The sequence below is a fragment of the Nelumbo lutea genome, chromosome 8 (genome assembly GCF_056320005.1).
Source record: "Nelumbo lutea isolate HS-2025 chromosome 8, American lotus-T2T, whole genome shotgun sequence".
Lineage (NCBI taxonomy): Eukaryota > Viridiplantae > Streptophyta > Magnoliopsida > Proteales > Nelumbonaceae > Nelumbo > Nelumbo lutea.
In genome coordinates, this window is record NC_142691.1 from 24994518 (window position 1) to 25017892 (window position 23375).

Consider the following 23375-nt stretch of genomic DNA (forward strand, 5'->3'; position numbering starts at 1 on the left):
AATGAATCAAGGAAATATTAGTCGTTCTATTCTCATTGTCCCAGTGTTCTTCCTCCTTTACCTCCTCGTCCTATCCTCAATTCCAAGGTGTATCAAAGGAAAAGATCCAGAAATGAGCAGGTTGTTTCCCCTACAACACATGAACCTCATGCACTTCCAGTCAGAGATGAGACAATATGTACTATTTCAGTTCCCTTGGAGCCATCTTTCCTTGACCTTGATATTCCCATTGCTGTTAGGAAAGGAAAATGGAAGTGTACTGCACATTGCATTTCCAAACACCTTTCTTACAGTCTACTTTCTCCTTCATACTTTGCATATCTCTCTTCTGTTGCCTTTAACCATATTCTCATGTCTATGTCAAAATCTCTTAATATTCCATAATGGAGGGATGATATGAGATTTGAAATTGATGCCCTACACAAGAATGACACTTGGGAAGTGGTTGATTTGCCTAAAGGGAATGATCTAGTTGGTTGCAAGTGGATCTTTACCATCAAATATTAGGTTGATGGCACCATTGAGAGGTACAAGGCTAGACTGGTTGCAAAAGGCTATATACACACATATGGGATTGATTATCTAAAGACCTTTGCACCTGTTCCCAAGATGACATCTGTGAGGGTTCTTCTATCTCTTGCTGCTCATTTTGATTGGCCCCTTTATCAATTGGATGTAAAGAATGCATTTTTGAATGGTAAATTACATGAGGAGGTTTATATGTCTCTTCCTCCAGGGATGTATGGAACAGATATAAAAGGAAATGTATGTAGGCTGAAAAAATCTCTTTATGGAATAAAATAGTCCCCTAGAGCATAGTTTGAGAGATTTAGAACAACACTTGTTAACTTTAGCTATGTATAGACACGGTCTGATCACACTCTTTTTGTGAAGAGAAGTGGACATTTGGCAATATACCTCATTGTGTATGTAGATGATATTGTTGTGACTAGTGATGATGTTTCAGGAATTCAGGATCTCAAATCTTTCCTCCATACAGAGTTTGAGGTTAAAGATTTGGGGGAATTGAGATACTTCCTTGGCATAAAAGTTGCTAGATCCAATGATGGGATTCTTATCTCCCAAAGGAAGTATGTTCTTGACTTGCTCTCTAAAACTGGGAAGATGGGTGCTAGACCAGTTGCTACTCCTATTGATATGAGCCATAAACTCTCTACTTCAGATGGAACATTGTTAGAAGACAAAGGAGTCTTCTAGAGACTTCTGGGAAACTTCTATACCTATGCATGACTGAGCCAGATATTGCATATGTTGTCGGTTGCATTAGCCAATTCATGTATGCTCCCCGAGATACTCATATGGCAACAGCAAGGCGATTCCTGTGTTATTTGAATGGCTCCCCAAGAAAGGGAATTCTATTTGCCAAGTATGGTCATACGAAACTTGAAGCCTATACTGATGTTGATTTGGTTGGAAACATTGATGACAAAAGATCTACTTCTGGGTATTGTAGCTTGGTGGCTGATAATGTTGTTTCTTGGAGAAACAAGAAACAATCGGTTGTTGCTCGAACTATTGTGACTAAAATCATTGATGGAGGAACTAGGGATTGAGTATGACAAGCCAATGATGTTGTACTGTGATAATCAAGCCGCCATCAACATTACTCACAACCCAGTGCAACATGATAGAACTAAGCATATTGAAGTCGATAGACACTTTATTCGAGAAATGGTCTCTTTGGGTGAAGTATGTCTTCCTTTCATCACATCTGAAGGACAATTAGCAAATTTTCTCACCAAGGGCATTCCTAAGGCAAAACTTCAGCATATACTGGCAAGCTTGGCATGATTGACATCTATGCTCAACTTGAGGGGGAGTGTAGAAAAGATGGGCCAAATGGCCCATAGGTTGTTTATCATTTCTTACTGTTTATGTTCATTTCTGTAATGGGCCTCATTCTGGGCCCATCCTTTCTATGTTATGTTCTTTGTAATTTCTTGTCTAATTAAGGGCCTCTTTGTAATTATTCAAAATTAACTTAATAAAATAGTGTTAGGGTGTTAGAGAGAGAGTAAGGTTCGAAATTCTCATACTCTAAACCCTTATTGCCACCATCTCCTTCTTCACGTTCTACTCCATAGAAAGTGTATTTTCTGTTGTTTTTTCAATTTATTTTGATTCATGCATCTATTCTAAACAATCCCACACTCTCAAGGACTATTTTTCTTATGTAGGAAACTCCTAAGGTTTGGAAGTTGATTCCTTAGTCTTTCATACTTATATTTTTCTTAGTAACTCAGGTTTTAAGTCTAGGAAGAGCATAAAAATCTTTTATAACTTAACCATTAGGATTTAAGGATGTGGTAAAACTAAGGCAAGTTTGAGTTTAGCCCATGTAGTGCATTCTTATCATTTAGTTACACCAAGCCCTGACAAATAACATAACTTTAAGATTCTAGAACTTGTTTTCTTCATTTTTTTTTTCTTCTTGTTCATAAGAATATTCTTGCACTCCTTACATAGTTCTTCTAAGAGAATCATTTGATATAGTTGCTCATTTGTAACTCATAACATTAGTATTCTCAATGAGTTTGTTATTATCAAAAGATATAGGGTCAACACAATATGGGGTAGCCCTTCCCCAAACCCCTAGATCCCCCAACTCGGGTGAAAGTAGGGCTTAGTTGCAAGTCTCCACTACAACCATCTGGACTTTTTTAATAGGCAAGTTGGCAACTTTGCATAGTCTTTAATTCACAACAAGGGCATATCTACAACATCTCCAAATAAAATATTGAATTTTTTGGGAGAACACGTAGCTTTCATATCCTCTTTTATATCTTTCAAAATGTATAATCATTAAATAAGGATACAAAAGGTCTACTTTTATTCAAATTTAAATCTAAATTTGTTAACACATTATCTAAATTTGATTTGCAAGTATGGTGGTGAGGCAGTATGGGATGGTATCCTTGAAAGATGAAGATGGAACAGGGGTTTAGGTTAAGGTTCCAAGTTGAGGTTTCAAGTGAGATTTGGTTTCCAATGAGGCTTGGGAAGTCTCAAGTGATGATAGAGAGAGATCGTGTTCTGTCCCCCTTTTGATAGATAAGATCTCATAGTTATAAGGAGAAGAATTAAAAAAAAAAAGACATTTTTTCTATTAGGAAATGAGATCTTTGTCCTTATATCAGCTATTAAGGAAGTACCATTAGGGTTTCTCCACGTAATTAGTGTGATCCTTTAATGACAAAGTTTCTTTTCTCCTAAGGATTCTTGTGTAGCATGTTTTGGCTACGTCCCTTTATGGGTTTCCATGTGGCCACGTATCAAGGACGAGATCTAGGTCTGATTGACGTGTTCAGTCGTCTGTTCAATCACTTTCGAGGTGCATTGTCACAACTCGTTGTGACCAGAAGGAATGCCAATCACCCCCATAGGTGGATGTTTCTAATCTCGGACTCTATCCTCAATTTGTTACGGCATGAGTTGTCATTTTCATGCTTGTTGCAAGGTACTAGTAGTGTATTGAGTTTGTCTCACTCGTGATGTCATTTTGTGCCCATTGCAAGGTAAGGAAAGAAAGAAAAAAAAATAAAAAGCTATGTGACTGCAATCCCTTAAGCAAACAAGGGAGCAGAGGATCAAGAGAATGAAAGACATGAATGCTCTACAAATTTATTAGTGATGCATTAGAATGGCAAAGGGAATGCCCTCAATTTCAAGAGAGATCATGTGTGTAAAGAAAGGAATTACACACCTTAAGACATCCATCCAGTTAACATTAAAAATAAGGTCATCTCCTCCAACTTTTAATCATATCTCTACCAGCAAAAACTGGTCTTTGTCACATATTTGGAGGCCATTAGCTCAAAGCTGTACCTGTCTACTATTATGCTGATATGAAATTTTCGCACCATCTGGTTGAGGTTTCTATTGGTTATGGTCTTGTGGATGACCAGATCATCTGTAAATTTGTAGGGTTAGTGATGATCGAATTAATAGACTTGTTGGGATTAGCCTGAGACACCATCTGGTTTAGGTTTCTTCTAGTTTTTGATGATTGAATCATTTGTAAAGCTAAAGTTTGTTCCTCCATGCATAAAGTTAAAGTTTGTTTTCAAAAACTATCCTGATAGGTTGAGCATGTAATGCAATTTTTTCTAAGCAAACATAGAAAAATCTTAGCAGATTTAAGCATACACAAAAAGATAATAATAATCAGGACTCTGTAGCATGAAACAACACCAACATTTTCTTTTATAAAGGTGAAACACTAACCTCTTGATTGAAGATAAAAAGCAAAGAAGCCAATGTGGATGCTCAGTAAACTCATGCTAACTCCAATAAAAAACAAGAAAATGATAAGATTTAGAAGAATCCCCCACGAAAATAGTAAGGAAAACATTAAAATTAAACAATATTAGAATACCTACTGGCAACGAACTCACTACGGGTTATTTTCAATGATCTTGTCCAGCTCTAAAATGAGAGATCGACAGAACATGGTGATGCAAAATAGAGCATAGGAATGAGAAAAGTTCACGCACAAATCAAAAGAAAGAATTCATATAAAATTCTAGAACACGTTTAGGTTGGAAACTACCATCTAAAAGATCAATTCCCCTCGTTATTTGCTTTATCTGCTAAACATAATCTTCCATCTCTAACTTGTTGGGTCTTTTAAACTCTAATAATGGCTTTAGTTGGGATTTGGGTTTAAGAAGGGGAATAAGGGATTTTGACATGCCTAATATGCTTAGCCTACTTCACACCCTAGAAAAAGTCTTCTTGGACCCTATTAATTCGGATGGTCGCATTTGGACTTGTTCTTCTTCGGGCATGTTTTCTTGTGCCTCATTCTTCAAAGCCCTTTCTGAACCCTCCACTACCTCTTTCAGCTCTTTCCTTGCTAAAGAGATATGGTGCAAGCCTATCCCACCCGGAATTGTAGTTTTTTGTTGGGAAGTTGTTCATAAGAAGATCAATACCTATGACTTGCTCCAAAAAAAGAGACCAAATTGGTGTTTATCTCTCAAATGTGTTTTGTGTAAGACTAATGGTGAAACATGCTACCACTTACTGATTTTCTGTCCTTTTGTTGCATATTTGTGGGAATGGTTTCTTTCTTTACTTGGGCACAGGTGGAATCCATTGGTTGATGTTCCTAGCTGCTTTGCCCCTACAACACCTTTGAATGGCCAAAGAAGAGGGGAAGAATCATGTGGAGATGTGGAAGGGCAGCTATACTGTGGATGGTTTGGGAGGAAAGAAACTCAAGAGTTTTCTTAAGGAAGGAAAGAAGTAGGGAGGCTTTAATTGAATCTGTCACAATTAGAACTATACATTGACTAAAATCATTGGAACTATTCTCTTTTATTACAATGGATGATCTACATAGGAACTGGAAGGAAGTGGCAGAATTTGCCCTCAAAAAGAACCCCACCAATCCATTGTGGTTTCCACCGGACGTAGGATTCATCAAACTTAACTTCGATGATAGCAGTATAGCGAGTCCTAGTTTGTCAGGAATTGGTGGGGTGTTTAGAAACGAGGAGGGGAAGGTTAAAACCTTATTCTCAAGTCCAGCCGGTGTGGGGGATTCTCTCAGGGCAGAGGTTTTGGCTATGATAGGAGTACGAAGGGCAAGACTATTGAATAACATGAAACTAATTATTGAACGAGATTCATAGCTGGTAGTGGGATGGCTAATGAGTAAAGAAATAAAGCTATGTCACTACAACAATGAAAAGAAAAAGTTTAATTGGTAGACCAAAGATATGGAAGTAAGAATACAATGGGTTAAGAGAAAAGTAAATTAAAGCAAGGGGTGGGAAGAGAAAATATTTTTTGGGCACAACTGCAAAAAACATAATTTAGGGGGGGGAGATAAGAGAGTTTATCTCCCAATCCTTGTATTTTTTCAGTACACATATTTCTTAATTCTAATGAATTTGAAGTTATTGATAAAAAATCAGAAGAAATAATGAAACATCGAAAAACTTACCGGCAATGACCTCCTACGACAACAATTGCACTGTAGCATATAAGTGGTGAGGGGGAAAGAGGTTGGCGGTGAAGAAGAAGTGAAGACTTGGCAAAAACCCTACTTAGAATTTAGGGGTGGCTACAAGTTATTTGAGCTCGACTCGTAAAAAGTTTGGCTTGATTTAAACCGAACTTGAGCCTAATATATAGGCTTGTTTGCTAGTCGAGCCTAATATAATAAATAAATATTTTTTATTTTATATATACATACATATAAATATATAATAATAATAATAAATATTTTTTATTATATATAATAATATATTATATAATATTTTTATTTTTTATGTATAATAGCAAATAAATTTTATAAATCTTATTTTTTATATACATCGACACCACATCACATAGACATAGCCATTGGGAGCAAGGGCTCACCGATGATGAACCAGCATTACAGGCGATAAAAGTGGAAACGTCAAACTGACTCCGACGTGGCATCGTTTTCTGATAAACGACATCGATACAAAAAGACGGATAAAAGTGGAAACGGCGAACTGGTTCCGACGTGGCACATTTGCAGAGAGAGAGAGAGACGTCAAAGAGCAGGAAGTCAAGTGAAACGTAAAAGAAGGAAGAAAAAAGGACTGAGACTGGAGATCATTCCGGGAGGAAGAGAGAAGCAACGATGACTGACTATTCGGCCACCGGTGCTGTAGAAAATGGTTCTCTCGCCTTCATCGAGCACAAGGCCTATGCCAGGGTCGGCCTCCTCGGAAACCCTAGCGATGTCTACTACGGCCGGACTATCTCTTTCAGCCTCGGCAATTTCTGGGCTTCTGTTCGGTTGGAGCCGTCTGAACATCTCGTCATCCGTCCTCACCCTATTCATGATCTCGTTCAGTTCAATTCAATTACTCATATGGTTCTCTTTCCCTCTCTTTCTTTCTCTCTGTTACTTCTTTTCTGTTTGTTTTGATTCTTGTATCCAGATCTGCGGCGCATTTAAGATATTTCACGTATTGTATGAAACCTTTTGCTGTTCTTAATGTGTGGATCACAATTGCATGTAGTGTGTTTTATGACTGCTTCTAGAATTTCTGGATTAGATTCACTGAGCTTATTATGCGCGTAATGCCATTTAAGTGAAAGATCGAGTCTTTTATGCTTGGACACCGAGTTGAATTGGTAGAATGGGAATCTTTTCCTTTTATGTAATTTGATTTGATTAATACTGTTGGGAAACAATTATTAGATATTCATGTGTTTTAGGTGATTTGGACTCTAAACTATCTATCATACAGTTCTTATTCTTGCGTTTTTTTTTTCTTTTTGTCTCTGTGAGTTCCAACCGGAACTTATGAAGCTTAGGGTTTCAGAGATTTTAGTCATACTGGTGAGTTTGTAGTCTTGTCATGCATGGCTTTTGCTTGCTACCTTGTTTAGAGTATTATTAGCAAAAGAGAGTACATGAGAAAATGTACAAAGGAGGCAAGCCAAACACAGGTTTACATAGGCATATTTCTATCACTGTACAAGTTTTCCTTGTGTGCACCAGATTTGGCCAAGCTATCTGCTACAGAATTTACTCTCTAAGAATCCAGATTGGCTTTAAAAGATCTCTTGCCTCATCCAAATAGTGAGCCAACCTCCAAAGTGCGCCTTCCTTCTCCCCTAGACACTTGATTGTATTAATAGAATCGCATTTGATAATTATAAAAAAAAAAAAGAATCAATCACCTTTGATGACTACAGTTGTTAAGCCTAGCTCCTCGAATAAAGAGTCCAGTTAACACAGATAGGATTTCAGCCTTTGTAGAATTGGCAGTCTCACTGAAGACCCACCATGGGCTTCTATCCCTCCTCTTGAACACACCACCAATTCCCTTCTGCTCCATTTTTTAAGAAAAATAAAAAATAAAATTATTCAAGAAAGGAGAGGAAGGTACAACAAAGGTGATGAAAAATCACCCAGCCCCAAAGAGCAAGCAAAAAAACCATCCCACAAAAGATAGAAGAAGCCCCAACCAACAAACCAAATAAAACACAGAAAAAGAACAACAGCCACCACCCCTAAAACAAAGACCAAACCCAAAGGAGAACTATAGTAAGCTGAACAACAACACAAATGCCACCTCTCCCAACCAGACCAAAACCTTCCTTCTAAAAGACCTGGGCCCCTCAAATCCTTTTAATCTTATTGCATCTTAACACCACCCTCTTTGAAAGAATCCTTGTTACTTTTCTTCAAAATCTTCTTTGTTTTCTTCACCTTCTTAACACAACACAAACCAAATAGGCCCCCCTTCAGCCTGGTGAACACCTTTGAAACCTGAACTATTTGAATTTTCTGTGCTCTGGATCTTCTCTTTGTAGTCTCAGAACCTTCACAAAAACTCCAGAAACCTTTTGCTTTGAAGCTACCCTTTCTAATTCTGACACTGCATTTTTTCTCAAACTCCTGATCTTCTTTACAATTTTATCATTGTTAGAAGTTTCCCCTAACAAAATCCTTCTCTCTCTGACAACATCACTTTTGACGTTGGGAATTTTCTTCTCACTAACCACCTGAGTGTTATTCATAGTCTTCAGTGTCCAACATGGACTTTCTTCCATTTTTCTAAAGGTCCTTCTTACAAAATTCTCTCCCCCTAAAAACAATCCCTGTTGCTCCAGGGTTTTCAAGAGCACTTTCATGAAAGCTCAGTGTCACTTCCTTCTCTCAATTGAGGGAAGCTGGTAACTCTTAGAGGACCGGGGGAAGAAAGCAAAATCTCCACCACATTCAAATGAATGTGATTAGGTATTCAAAGGATCTAGCTTTGTTATAAAAAATGTGGTTGTTTTGTTCTTCCCACATGCTCCACATTACTGCTTGAATCACCGTGCACCACAAACCCCCTTGAAAGGGAACCTAGAGTTATTGGCTCCTGGCACCAAGGCCCTGAAAAAAGACTTAGTTTTGGACTTACTGGCATGGTGATTCTAGATTCATTAGTCTGGATTTGAAGGGCAAATGTAGACCTCTCTTAAGGAATGTAGCAAATCTGTGAGTTTTAGCTATCTCTATATCCCTTAAAGGTCTTCTTAAACTTAGGTTCCAATTTGTTACAGGAGGCAAAGTAGGAAGACATGAAGCAATGCTGGCTTCTTGGGTTTGGGAAAGGTTAAATAAGAAGGGGGGGGGGGTGTAAGAGTTAGTCAATGTTTTTTCTCTCCACCAGAGGTCAGTCCCGAATTTGATTTTATCCCCACTCCACACTTTGTATCTAATAAAAGAAATAAAGGTGTTGTAGAAAGAAGAGATACCTTTCCAAGGATTTCTGGCTTTCATTTGATTCAAGTGGAACTTGCTATCCCAACCATTGGCATTCTTCCCATATTTGTTGCTGATAACAGAAGTCCAAAGAGCACTTGTTTCAAGGGGATATCACCATAGCCATTTCCCTAGAAGAGCTACATTCCTCGATATGACCTAAGCCAAGACCCCCAACTTCCTTTGATCTGTATTTTGCAAACTTGAACCCAACTGACTAGGTGGTTTTTCTTCTCTCCACCCCCGTCCCACATGAAGTCCTGCTGGAGTTTTTCATGTCCGTATTTGACCTTGGATGGAATTTGGAAGAGTGGAAGATAATAAATTAGTAAGTTAGCCAAAGAGGCCTTGATTAAAGTGAGCCTTCTTCCTTTTAAAAGGTAGCTTTCTTTCATGTAACCAACCTTTTTTTCACACTTCTCTGCTGTTGGACCCCAAAAACTTTGGCTTCTTGGATTCCCTCCAAGGGGCATCACCAAATAAGAAATGGGAAACTTCTCCACTTTACACCCTAACACCTCCTTGAACCTATTCACCAGACTCTCACTTGTGTTTATTCCCACAATGCTACTCTTAGGCCCTGTTCGCTTTTCGGTAAGTTGTTTACCTGGGTAAATGCACTTACCCAGGTAAGTGTTTCCCAGGAAAGACTTACCCAGGTAAGTGCATTTACCCATGTTCTTTTATTTCCCATGTAAACAAGGAAATTACCATTTTAGTCATAAAAATCCATTATTACAAGGGGCATTTTTGTCTCGTTCAAGTCTTGGCAACTTTCCTCCAATGTGGAAAAGTTATTTACCCACCTAGGAGATGGGTATCACTTACCCGGATAAGTGATACCCAGGAAAATAAACTTTTCTTGGTCCCCACATAAATCTGAAATAAGAACATGGAATTCTTGGTCAATGGGAATCAAAATCCCATTGATCAACTTTCCCCCCTCTCAAAATCCAGAAAAAAATGCCCCCTTAGAGAAGTTTACTTGAAGACCTGACACCTTCTCAAAACAAGTGATTACCCTTTTTAAGTTGCTGATGTTTTCCAGGTCAGCCTTCAAGAATAAAATAATATAATCTCTAAATAAAATGATATTTAGAGTGCTATGAACTACTATTTACTTCCTTTCCTCCCCTATATTCTTACGAGCATTCTATTTCTAATAAAAAAAAGAACATGAAAAGAAAAGTTTCTCTTTTTGCTGATCATTCTTTGGAAGCCAAGTTCCTTTTCTTTGTAAATGTGCTATTAAAGAATATTGTTATGTCAGGTTTTTTTTTTAAACAAAGTGAAACTGTTAATTTTTCCCCTTTTTATAAGCAAATACCTATTGTATATGGGCTATGCCCTTTTTAATTTCTGTATGATAATACAATGTACCTCATCTTTACTAAATAAGATAAATAATTGATTTACGAGGACAACCAATAGATAGAACTTTGGTTTTATAGAAACAAAGAATCTGTTGACTCTTTATTTAATTAACTCCCTCTTCAAATATTTTTTCAAGTTATTCCTCTTTCTCCAAATTTCTCAAGCATATGTGGCATCTATACAAGAATGGATTGCATTTGTTGGAAAATTCTCTATATGGAGTTTCTGTGCAGTTTGGAAACAATTCATTTTGCTAATAGATTCTTTCTACAGGTAAATCGGTTGCAAAGTGAAGGTTACTATGGAGGGGTGCGCTTGCTTATGGCTGTTTGCAAAGTTTTTTACAATTATTGCAAGGATAACAAGATTGATCTTAATGGTGGCAATTTTACACTCTCATATGATACCAACATTCCTCGCCAGGTAACATTTGAGAACAAGAGCAGGTGGTATAAGAGAACTGCTTGACTGCTTGTTACATGTGCATTACAATGAAACTTCACCACATTAATTATATGATGGAAATATTATTCTATCTTGATATTTTTGCACACCTTATCCATGGTTTCTATTTTTTTGAAGGCTTCATGATTTCTATTAATAAATAGTTTATTGCATAATTTCATAGTACATATTGATCTTAATGGTGGAAATTTAACACTCTCACTTGATACCAAAATTCCTCACCAGGTAATATTTGACAAAAGTGGCAGAAAGAATATAAAAGAACTGGCTAGCCAACTGGTGTCACACTTCATCTGCTTATAGAAGATCATGAATCCATGTTTTCTCTTAATTTCTTATCCTTTTTAGAAGATCTGTTCGGTGTCACTATCCTTGTCTTCTGTAACTTCATCCTGTTTTACTTAAAAACAAAGAACTTCTTGTTACATGTTCTTCATGTTAATTCACCCCATTAAACATTAACTATATGATGGGCATATTTGAATCTTAATATTTTTTTCCCATCTCATCCACGATTTCTATGGAGAAATGGTTTCCAGATCATCTTCTAAACCATTTTTATTATGGTTACAGAAGACTAATAAACAATTTTTTTTTTTTTGCATCCAACTTCTGAGAAACAAATGAGTGATCTAGGAATGTGCAACAACTTTCTGGGAAATGTGAATTCAAGAATGTCATCTGTGCCAAATACATCATTATTTGATAGAGTCAAACATCAAAGTGCTAGATTTGATATTCATTCTCAGCACAAATGTAGGCAAGTTTATCATTTAACCAACATTAATTGTTAACATGATGATTTAAAGAAGAGTTAGTTATTTCTCCCATTTTGTTAATGAAAATTGATATGTAAATATGTACATTTCAATATTGCATTTAAGTATTTGGAAATTATTAATGGTTTATAAAATCTAGGTACTTTTGTTACAGTAATTGGATTTTTGCATTTTTATAGCTCTTATTCTTTATGGAAAAACATTTTCTCACACTTGAAGAGAATCTCTTTACCTAATTGCAACATATGGCCAAAGTTTTTATTATGGTTTTGGTATTTCAGACAGGGCTTTCTGGTTCCAGTGCCATTGTTTGTGCTGCTTTAAGTTGCTTACTTGATTTCTACAAGGTCAGACACCTGGTTAAAGTTGAGATCAGGCCCAATCTAATTCTTAATGCAGAAAAAGAACTTGGAATTGTTGCTGGTCTTCAAGATCGGGTCGCACAGGTCTATGGCGGCCTTGTATACATGGTACTGTAATATTTTAAAATTTGAAGTAATTTTCAATTGGTCCAATTTTGTCATTTTCCAGTTGTCAGATTCCTTGTTGCTTTTTGTGAATTTGTTTAATATGAAAACAAGAAATATAACCATTCTGATTGATTCTTTGACAGGAATTCAACAAGGAGCACATGGATAACTTGGGACATGGTTTGTATACTCCCATGGATATTAGTCTCCTTCCTCCTCTCTATCTCATTTATGCTGAAAACCCAAGTGATTCTGGCAAGGTTGGCTTCCTATAATGTCATTTATTCCTCTTCAATTTATAAACTTAACTGACAGAAGATGCAAATATTCCTGTAGTCAGTGGTGTTCTCTCATTCACTGGGAATGCCTCTTGGTTTCTTGTATAAATATTCTCCTGCTTTGTCATTGCCCTTGCATCTATCCATTATTTGAGCATACCTTGTCATACAGTAGTTAAATATTAGAAAGTCCAAGCTGTGTGTTTTCTTATTATATTAAATCTATGTTGCAGTTTTTTCATCAAATTAATAGTTTCTTTATAAAGGATATGCAATATAATAATTAGTAAAACTTTGACAGTGAAGGATTCCGCTTGTTTTTGGTAGGTGAATGAAGGTGGGTAAGGAACGATTTCATTCTTCTGCAGCCTTAGAGATAAGCTTAAATTATACATTCATCAATGTGAATATGTGATTCCAAAGAAGTATGGGAGAGGAGAGGAAGTTCAAGCTGGCGGGGAAATGGAGACTGGATTTGTCCATTGAAGCAAAATCTTTCCTCTTTGAGCAGGGAAGGACAAAGGAGAAGGCTCTCTTGAAAATCAGAGAAGGGAGCAGGGCGTCGATTCTCCTACCAAAGGAGGCTTGTGTGTGGCTGAAAGGTTTTGTAGATGGAGCTGTAAATTCCTTTCAGGAAGAAGGTTGGAGAAACTCGTTGACCTGTGAGAACAAGAGGTTCGAAGCTGTGCTAAAAAGGAATGGAAAAGGGTGGTTCATTATGGTCACCGAACTCTTCGGTAATAACAAAAAGCAAGTGATGTGTATTCCAGAAGGTCTGAAGTGGAGAGGGTGGGCTTCTTTTGCTTCTAATCTTCAGGCTTTTCTCTTGGAGGTCGAAGGTAGAGTAGAAGAAGCCCTTGGCTCGAAGGTTTGTTCTGTGCTCTACCCAAAGCTTTACCCTGAAGTTTTGGTGTCTAGCTCGTCTGTCCTCCGACGAGTAGCAGTGGAAGAAGGGAGTGGGACCTGGGAGAAGAGGGTGGTCTTAGTGGCAAAAAGGGTGATAGAAGATTGGATGAAAGTTGATAGAAGTTTTAGCAGAGAGGTTGGGATTAGAGGAAGATGTATTGTTGCTACCTTTTGCTGAAAAGAAAGCCTTACTAGATATTGTAGATAAGACTTTGTTCTTCAGTTCTTTCCTTGTAGAAGGAAGTTTGATTAAGGTCCAGAATTGGGCTCCAAATTGCAACGAAGTTGAACCCAGAGCCGGTAGTTTTTGGATTAAACTTCTTGGTCTTCCCTTCAACCTTTGGAATGATCTTATTCTGGGGAAAATTACTAGAGCGTTGGGTGGAGTTCTGTTGGAGGCTAACTTAAGTAACTTGAGAGTGGTGGAACTTAAGGTTGCTGGGATCAATCCGGAGAACTTGTCGTGGATCTTTGAAGTTCTCTCAGAAGGTGCTTGGTACAAGGTCTGGTTAGCTTCAGAAGTTGAAGCTTTGCTTTGGGGAAGACGACCAGAGGTTGAAGAAATTGACGAGCTCGCAGGGGGGTGTACACGTGGTCTTCAGGGGCCGGCGGGAAAGTCTGTTGAGTGTGGGCGTTTTACAGAGGAAGGGGAACAGTGGCAGGGGTGCCCCAAGTCTCGAAGCCTTCCTATTATGGCTTCTTTTTCAATTTTTTTTTGAAGAGGGGTTGTGTAAAGAGGGTGGCCCGTCCTATGCTGACGTGGCTAAGTTGGGAAAGAGCCGTTTGCGCTCTAAGTCTCCCTCCGAATTGGCTTTAAGAATGGTCGAGCCGGTCGGGCCAGTGGGTGAGCTTTCTTTCGGTTTTAAAAGCCCACGTGACAACTTAAGTCATCACGTGGGGTGGGGCAGGCATGGGACGACGATAGATGACAACTTTCATCTATCATCGTCTAAGTCTCGCCCTCTCGACTATGGAGGGGCGAAGTCAGCGAACAAGGTTGGAGAATGCCGGCCTCTGTGCTAGGTCCGACGGGCAGCTGGTGAGGAGCAAAATCTCAGCATTTCTGATCGCCCGAACCCGCGCTATTCGAGAGGCAGACCAGAAGAGAAAGAAGAGGCTGATCAAGGTTGGTTGAGCTGTGGTTCAGTTTTTGATCATGATGAAAGTTCAGATGCCTGTGGGAGTTTAGGTAGTGCGGCAGTTGAAGCTCTATCTAAAGGTCAGAACAACGATTCATTTAGCCTGGACTGTTTGTTCTTAGGGGATTCGGTGGGGGAAGGAAAGGTGGAGGGGGAGGAGCGGGTGTTTGATTTTAACCCATTACTGGCTGAGCCCCCTCCCCCCCCCTCCCCCCCCCCCCCCCCCAGTTCTTGTGCTTTGCAAGAGGCCGAAAAGGAGGTTGCTCAGGTCTTCTCAGAGCAGAACAAGGGTACTTCACAGAGAGGTACATACTTGGGTACAGAAAGGGGTCTTTGTGTTGATACGGCGACAGGGATTTCCCTCCCCCATCTCTGGGAGACAGAGTGCTCTATTTTCTCAAAAAAGAAAGTGACTACCTCTCCTTCGCCTTTGCTCTCTCCTCACTTCTCTACCTCAGGTAAATCCCTCAACTCTGTCAATTCAGTTTTGGATACTGATGAGCGCTCTGTATCTCTTGTACCAGATTCTCTTCCCAACCAAGAGTTGGAAGCCCTTGGTCTAAAAGCCACAGTGAGTCTACAGGGGGGAAGTGGGTGAGGAAACTTGTAGAGAGACAATAATTTGGGAAATCTTAGAAAGCCTCTTGGGTGGAGTGGAAAGGAAGGATTTGCAGAGAGGGAGCCTAGAGGGGACAAACAGGGCTGTGGTTGGAGGTAATGTGAGAAGGAACAAGAAGCTTCCTAGGAGTGAGGAGAGTGCTTCTTTAGGGAAAGAGGAAACTTTTGGGGAAGAGTAAGTTGCAGAGTTTGTGAAAAAGTTGGGGTGCAAGCTGAAGAACCCGAATGATCTAAAAGCCTACATGCAAAATAAAGAGGACAACAAGATGAAGTTTAGAAGGCTGAGTGAAGTGGAGAGATTAAAAAAAGATATTGAGGGGGATAAGAAGTTTGAAGTGAAAGGGATTATAAGAAAAGGGTCTAAATAGTTCATGGAGGAGTTAAGGTTAAGGCTTATTGTTTTCAATGAGAATCCTAAGTTGGAATGTGAGGGGGTTGGGCAGCACTAGGAAGAGAGCAACAATCAAAGAGGTAATTAAGAAGTTTAATCCGGATGTGGTTATGCTTCAGGAGTCCAAAAGAATGGATTTTGATTGCAGCTGGGCATGGAGTGTGTGGAGTTCTAGAGGTATTAAGTGGGTGGTTGCTCCTTCGTGGGGTTCCTCGGGAGGGATTGTGACCCTGTGGAAAGAAGAAATACTCTTAGGTGTGGAGGAGCTAATCGGAGATCACTCTGTCTCCCTGAAGTTCAAACAGGTGACCGATGGGTATGAATGGGTACTAACAAATGTGTATGGCCCCAATGACTATAGGCAAAGGGAGAAATTATGGGAAGAATTGAGTGACATTAGAGGCCTTTGGGATGGACCCTGGTGTGTGGGAGGGGACTTTAATATAGTGAGATTTATGGAGGAAACCAACAACCCCAGACAGAGAGTGACAACAAGTATGAGGAAGTTCAACCAATTTGTGGACTGTTTTAATCTCAAAGAACTTCCTTTCCTAAATAATAACTTCACTTGGTCCAACCTTCAATCTTAGCCAATTTGCTCTAAGTTGGACAAATTTTTGTTCTCAACAGATTGGGAGGATCATTGGGGCAACATTTCTTCTAGGGCTCTCCCTAGACTTACTTCAGACCACTGGCCAATAGTTTTGGTCAAGGAGGAATTAAGAGGAGTAGGGCCTACCCCTTTCAAGTTTGAAAATATGTGGTTGTCTCATCCGGGTTTCACTGAGAAAATCAGGGAGTGGTGGGAGCAAGCTAATCCGGTAGTTGATTGGGAGGGAATGAGGTTCCACAAGAAACTCCAATACCTAAAATCTCAATTAAAGGAGTGAAATAGGCTGGAGCTTGGAAGATTAGAAGAGAGAAAGCAAGTTCTGGTGGAGCAAATCGAGGATTTGGACCTGAAGGAAGAGAGAGCCCCCTTTGGAGAGGAAGAAAGGAAGTTGAGATTGGTTTTAAGGAGGCAGTTGGAGGGCATCCTGATCAAGGAGGAAATCAGTTGGAGGCAAAAATCTAGGTGTAAGTGGCTAAAGGAGGGAGACGGAAACACAAGATTTTTCCATTCAATGGAAAATGGAAGGAGAAAGAAGAATTACATCTCTAACTTGGAAGTTGATGGAGCAGTTTTGTCTCACCCGGCTGAAATTGCAGAGGCCCTAGTAAACCACTTCAAATCTATTTTTAGAAGGCCTATGAATGAGAGAGTGTGGTTGGAGGGTTTGGATTGGCCGACTCTAAGTGCAGAGAAGAGAGAGTTGCTAGAAAAAAGATTTGAAATGGAGGAGGTAAAGGAAGCAGTTTTCTCTATGGATAGGACAAAAGCTTCGGGTCCAGATGGGTTCACAATGGCCTTTTACCAGGATTGCTGGGATATTTTGGAGAATGATCTTGCTTCGGTCTTTGAGGAGTTCCACAGGAGGGGTGTAATAAACCCGGGATTGAACTCAACTTTCATTGCTTTAGTCCCAAAGAAAGTTGCCTCTCAACCAAAAGATTTTAGACCTATTAGTCTGGTGACTAGCTTGTAAAAAATCATTGCAAAGGTGCTGTCTCTCAGGATAAAGAAGGTGCTCCCCTCTATTATTGCACCCAACCAAAGTGCTTTTGTGGAGGGAAGACAGATCATCGATCAGATCCTCATTGCAAATGAGAGCTTAGAGAGCTTTAGAAAGTCAAAGAAGAAGGGAGTGGTCTGCAAATTGGATTTGGAGAAGGCTTTCGACTTGGTTGATTGGTCTTTCTTGATGGAGGTGTTGAGGAGTTTTGGTTTTGGTGACAGGTGGTGCAAGTGGATCTGGGGTTGTGTTAGGACTTGCCATTATTCTATTCTGGTGAACGGGACTATGGTTGACTTCTTTTCGGCGTTGAGAGGTCTAAGACAAGGAGATCCTCTTTCCCCTTTTCTTTTCACCCTTATTGTTGATGTGTTTGGGCGATTGATCCATAGAGCAGACTCGAGGAATCTGATAAGAGGGTGGAGAGTAGGAAGGGAGGAGGTTCCCTTAACTCTTCTACAATTTGCAGATGATACTATCCTTTTCTGTGAAGGAGGGAACCTCAGTTGGATCCGGAATCTAAAGCTGACAATACAACCTTTTTAGCAGATATCTAACCTAAAGGTGAACTTTGACAAGAGTTGTGTGGCAGGAGTGAATGTGAATGAAAGAGATTTAAGGGAATTTGCAGATGAGCTAGGTTGTGCTATTTCGAATTGGCCCCTAACTTATTTGGGCCTCCCTTTAGGAGATAATCGTAAGCGTGTTAGCTTTTGGGCTCCGGTAGTGGAGAGGTTTAAGAAGAGGCTAGCGGCCTGGAAGAGGAGTTATCTTTCTCTAGGTGGAAGAGTCTCTCCATTAGATCTACCGTAACGAACCTTCCTGTTTACTTTTTGTCAGTGTTTAAGATCCTTTCAAAGGTCTCAAATCTTTTGGAAAAATTAATAAGGAACTTTCTCTGGGAGCCTGGAGAGGAGAAGAGAGATCATAGGGTGAGTTGGGAGGTGGTCTCTAGGTGTAAAACACAAGGAGGTCTTGGGATTGGTAATTTCAAGAAAAGGAACATGGCTCTTCCGGGGAAGTGGTTGTGGAGGTTCTCTTTGGAAAGGGATAAATTGTGGACTAAGATTGTGGCTAGCATTCATGGGCTGGAAGACAATGGCTGGGATTCTGGAATCTTGGCAAGGGCTTCAGCTGCTTCTCTTTGGAAATCCATCCACAATCTGCTTCCAGTTTTCTCCTCTTGGATCAGGTATGGTCTAAACTCTGGTAACCGAATAAATTTTTGGGAACATCTTTGGGTCGGGGATTTTCCTCTGAAAGACAAGTTTCCTTCCCTGTATGCTCTTTCAGACTTGAAAAATGAACCCATTTCTTCCTTCTTAGTCCCTTCAGCTTCCACTTCGGGCTTTGGTTGGAACCTTGGCCTGCGTAGGGCAATTAGGGATACGGACTTGGATAGCCTGGTAGTTCTGCTAGCCTCCCTTGAGGGTGTCTTCCTAAACCCTGCTAAGGAAGACACCAGATTTTGGACCCTTTCTAGCTCTGGTACCTTCTCTTGTGCTTCTTTCTTTGAAACCTTAACTCAGCCTCCTACCCCCTGGGGTTGTCATTTCCAGTTAAGGAAATTTGGAGCAGACCTATTCCTCCTCGGGTGGGGTTTTTTTGTTGAGAAATTTTCCTGGAAAGAATCAACACTTTAGACTTACTCCAAAGAAAGAGACCCAACTATTGTCTACTTCCTAATAGATGTGCTCTTTGTAAAGATGATGGGGAATCTGACTACCACCTCATGGTCTCTTGTAAGGTTGCTAAATCTGTTTGGGAATGGGGTTTCTCCCGTTTTGGGCGTTCTTGGTATCCTCCGGAGACTGTCCAAGGTTTGTTTTCTCCTTCTTTCTTCAGTTGGCCTAAGAAGCGAGGGAAAACTATGTGGAGGTGTATTAGGGCAGTGGTTTGCTGGTCTTTGTGGGAAGAAAGAAACTCACACATTTTTTCTAACAAGGAAAAAACTTTGGAAGATTTGTTAGATCGAATCCTCATAAGAGCGGTCCACTGGCTAAAATCTTTGGAGTTGTTTTCAGATTGTCCTATGGATGACTTACTAAGAAACTAGAAAGAGATTGCTTTTACTGCTAGATGCAAGAGGACTCTTTGTCCGTTCTGGTCCCCTCCTCCCTCGGGCTTTATAAAGCTGAATTTTGATGGCAGCAGTGTAAGGAATCCAGGGCCCTATGGGATTGGAGGAGTCTTCAGGAATGAGGAAGGGATTGTTACTGCTTTATTCTCTGGCCCTATTGGAGAAGGTGACTCTCTTAGAGCTGAGATCCTTGCAGCGCTTGAAGGAATTCGAAGAGCAAAAGACCTAAATATTAGCCGTTTGATTCTGGAGGGTGACTCGAAGGTGGTGGTTAATTGGTTGAAGACAGAGGACAGAGGTTTGTGGAAATTTAACAATGAGAAAAAACAGTTCTTATGGCTGGGTAGGGACATAGAGATTCAGTACAGCTGGGTGAAGAGGAGTGCCAACTCATTTGCAGATGGGTTGGCCAAGCAAGGAGTGAATAGGGAGGCTGTTTTTTGGGCTAGTTTTTAATTTTCTTTGCTTTCCCTGTGTTTTCTGTTTTTTGGGGGAGCTAAGTTATTTTATCTCCCTTTGTATTCTTTTCCCTCTATTCTCTTAATTTAATGAAATTGATGTTATTGATAAAAAAAAAAAAATTATGCAATATAATACATTGGCAGCCTATTATAACACTGGGGGATACTTGTTGAAGGAGTAGTACTATGCACATCAGCTTGTATGTGCCATGTGATGTACTACGTGTGGAAGGAGAGGGCTGCTGTTTGATGCATTCCACTTGATTTCTAGGTTAGAAACTGATGGAGAAAAAACAAGTGTAATGGTCCAAGATTATAGACTAGTAGCATAGTTGTCAAGGTGTTGCCTAGGTGACTAGGCGCCCAGCACCCTTGGCTGGGCGCCTTGCCCAAATGCCTGGACTTTTAGCAACTAGGCACCCGCCTAGGCAACAAAAATGACAAGGCAGGCACCTGTTATAATATCATTTATATTGCTGTATCTTATTAATGTATGCTAAAAGATTTTATTATATGCTATTATACCTTATTTTAATGTTTTATTATTGAATTTTAAAAGATCAAAGGGTTTTGAGGAGAGAAAAAGAGAGAAAGAAAGAAAAAAAGAAAGAGGAAAGAAAGGATATAATTATAAGAAGGTTCTTTTTTTCTATTCTTTATCTCTCTCTAATTAAATAAAACAGAAACTCCATCCTTGTTTTTTCTATTTTATATTCGATCTTGAATATTTATCATATAAAGTTAATAACCTTATTTAGCTGCTAATTGATATGAAATTGCTCTTTTAAATACTTATTATAGTAGTATTATTTTTGAAAATAATGAAATTAGTATATGTAAAAGATTTTTATTTTTTAGATGTGATGATTTACCACATATTTAAAGGAAATTTAATGTTCTTACTAAAGAGAATTGCCATTTTTCCAATTAATAGACATGCTGAATGGTATATAAAACTAGGGAACTAGCCAAAAGTTAGTTTTTTGTATTATAAAATTTTTATTGCCTGGGCGACGCCTAGGCGACTAGGAGACTAGGCACCCCAGTGTCGCCCAGAATCGCCTAGACACCTTGAAAACTATGATTAGTAGTGTAGTACAGATCATCTTGGTGTTAAGAAAATATATACTATCCTTGTTATTTTTAACCTTAAAGTTCATCTTGGTGCAACCCATTGAATCTTGTTTCCACGTCATGCTACTTTTTTGTCTATTTTATTGTTTAATATGAGTTGTTCATCAAATTTGTCAAAACAGGTACATAGTACTGTTCGCAAGAGGTGGCTTGATGGTGATGAGTTTATCATATCATCAATGACAGAAGTTGCAAATATTGGTTTAGAAGGACGTACAGCCCTACTTGAGAAGGACTACAACAAACTTGCAGACCTCATGAATTGTAATTTTGATCTTCGAAGGTAAGCCCTGGAAAAGGGGGAAATGAAAAGAAAAAGCTATGGAAAATTTACTATTTGGGGCACTTCTAAATTTTCATTTACAATAAGGGATTGCGATAAAAAAAAATCATTTTTCTGCTGATAAAAAAGGGATTGCGAAACAAAAATCTTTGCGAAAAAAGGAACTTCTGCCCACTTATTCCTCCTTTTGTTCAATTTTTGCTCACTATTTTTAAAATGGCTTTTACACATCTAATAATCTTTTTAATTGATTTTTATTATTATTGAGGAGAGATCCATTAATAAAGCATTTTTTTCCTTTGTATTTCTACTTTTACGCATAACCTGACTGCCAAAGTACAAGTTTGTTTTCTTCTGTTTTCAATTTTCATATGTATTTAATTAATCATTTATCTATTTTGATTTCCAACAACATGATTCCAGCAAGTTAATTTTCAATCAAAATAGTGGCAGTGCAGGGGAAAGAATATAAAGACATAGTAATCTTTTTTTATTTTTAGTTGATAAAACAAGTAATACAAAACAGGGTTTGTATTAGATCTGGGACTAACTTTAGAAACAAGAAAGATTAATGCAAACAGTTTACTGAATGATGTTGGTACAGAGATTTTTTTGTTGATATTTGGTATAGAGAATTTAAATCATACCTCTTCGTTTTGTAATTTTCCCAAAAGCTATTTTGGCATCAACTTTACAGTGTAATAAGAAATAACATGTTTATACCGTTCTTCTGAGAATCAAGATTCTACCACTTCCACAGTACATAGGTTCTCTCACAATATGATCCCTTGAACTTTTAATATCATATTAATTTTTCATGGTTGGTTTGACCATGGGATAACATTTAAGTTGGTGAAATTTAACTCAAAGTATTAAGATGGATCTTATTAGTTCTCATATTCCAGGTTTTCTCTTTTTTAGTTTTTGTTTTATCTTTTTATTTGTCATTCCTTTTTAACTTGATGCACATTTTGGGTGTTTTCTAGGCGGATGTTTGGGGATGAAGCCCTTGGTGCTATGAACATAGAGATGGTAGAGGTGGCTAGAAAGGTGGGAGCCGCATCAAAATTTACTGGAAGTGGTGGAGCCGTGATTGTATTCTGTCCAGATGGACCTTCACAAGTGAAGCTTCTTGAAGATGCTTGCCAGAAGGCAGGATTCATTGTTCAGCCAGCAGTAGTTGTCCCTTCTTTTCTAAATGATGTTGATCTCAAGACTCTTTCCTCCAGATGACTAGCTGTATATTTTAGAGAACTCTGGTGTCGACGATGTCTTTTCTCATGCTTGTCATATTTACTAGTCAGCCATTCATTTTTGACTTCTGTATTTTTAATTTAATAGTAATAAAATATCCCATTTCTTCTCATCGATGGTTGTTCGACTTCTCTTCAATGATCATCTCTTTGTATTAATTTTCTGAACTAATGGATTTCTGTGTCTATTTGAGATGTTCATTTTGAGTGTGGGCCTACATGAATTGGCTTTTGTGGGGTTCTGAAACCATCTTAAATGAAAATTGCGATTCTAGTTTTCACTCTTCAGCATCATTTGAAACCACACTCTTCTCTGAAGTGCACTTTCAAAATAACCTCATTTTTATATTTCTTTAGCAACCGAGAAGGATTCCTTTTGGATGGTGAACTATTGCTCCAAAGTGCAATGGAAGACCATACTGAAGATGTTTTGTTTCTTATGGTCCTCAATGCCCAATAATTTATACCAAAAAAGAATGAGAATGCTCCAAAAGTCCACAAGTACATGGATCATTCAATTTGAATATCAACTGGATTTGTTGCTTACCAGAAACCAAGTGAATTTAATGAGCTTTTATGATTGAGATCAGTTATTCAATTAAAATTTGGGAGCTGTAAATGTGAGAAGGGTGGCTGGCAGTTCACAATTGAAATCAATAGCCAGACCATAGAAGCATTTTCTTGCTTTGGGTGTTCACTTGTTTCAGTTAGACTTGAGGTTGGGTGGCTTGCAACCTAAAATCCTGCTTATGCAAGGGACATAGAAGTAGTCAAACTAAGTTGATAAATCAAGTCAATTGCAGAGCAAAGCCCTGTTACCTGGACCAAATTTTTGAGATCTTTCTCTATACTGAAAGTTATTT

At 38.8% G+C, this 23375-nt stretch overlaps 1 protein-coding gene across 1 annotated transcript; it reads left to right on the forward strand.

Annotated features, from left to right (window-relative positions):
• Positions 1-6365: 6365 nt before the first annotated feature.
• LOC148843454 (glucuronokinase 1-like) lies at positions 6366-22625 on the forward strand. Its single transcript, XM_088958876.1, has 6 exons — positions 6366-6877; positions 10916-11065; positions 12168-12356; positions 12500-12616; positions 21099-21259; positions 22246-22625. Exons 1-6 carry the CDS (start codon positions 6641-6643, stop codon positions 22490-22492), a joined length of 1101 nt encoding a protein of 366 aa, XP_088815002.1. The 5' UTR covers positions 6366-6640; the 3' UTR covers positions 22493-22625.
• Positions 22626-23375: the final 750 nt, after the last annotated feature.

Bases quoted from the DNA above. Each gene is read 5' to 3' on its own strand.
- LOC148843454 (XM_088958876.1), top strand. From the start codon at position 6,641: ATGACTGACTATTCGGCCACCGGTGCTGTAGAAAATGGTTCTCTCGCC. The intron at 12,617-21,098 runs GTTGGCTTCCTA...TTGTCAAAACAG, and splicing joins ACCCAAGTGATTCTGGCAAG to GTACATAGTACTGTTCGCAA. The intron at 21,260-22,245 runs GTAAGCCCTGGA...GGTGTTTTCTAG, and splicing joins TGTAATTTTGATCTTCGAAG to GCGGATGTTTGGGGATGAAG.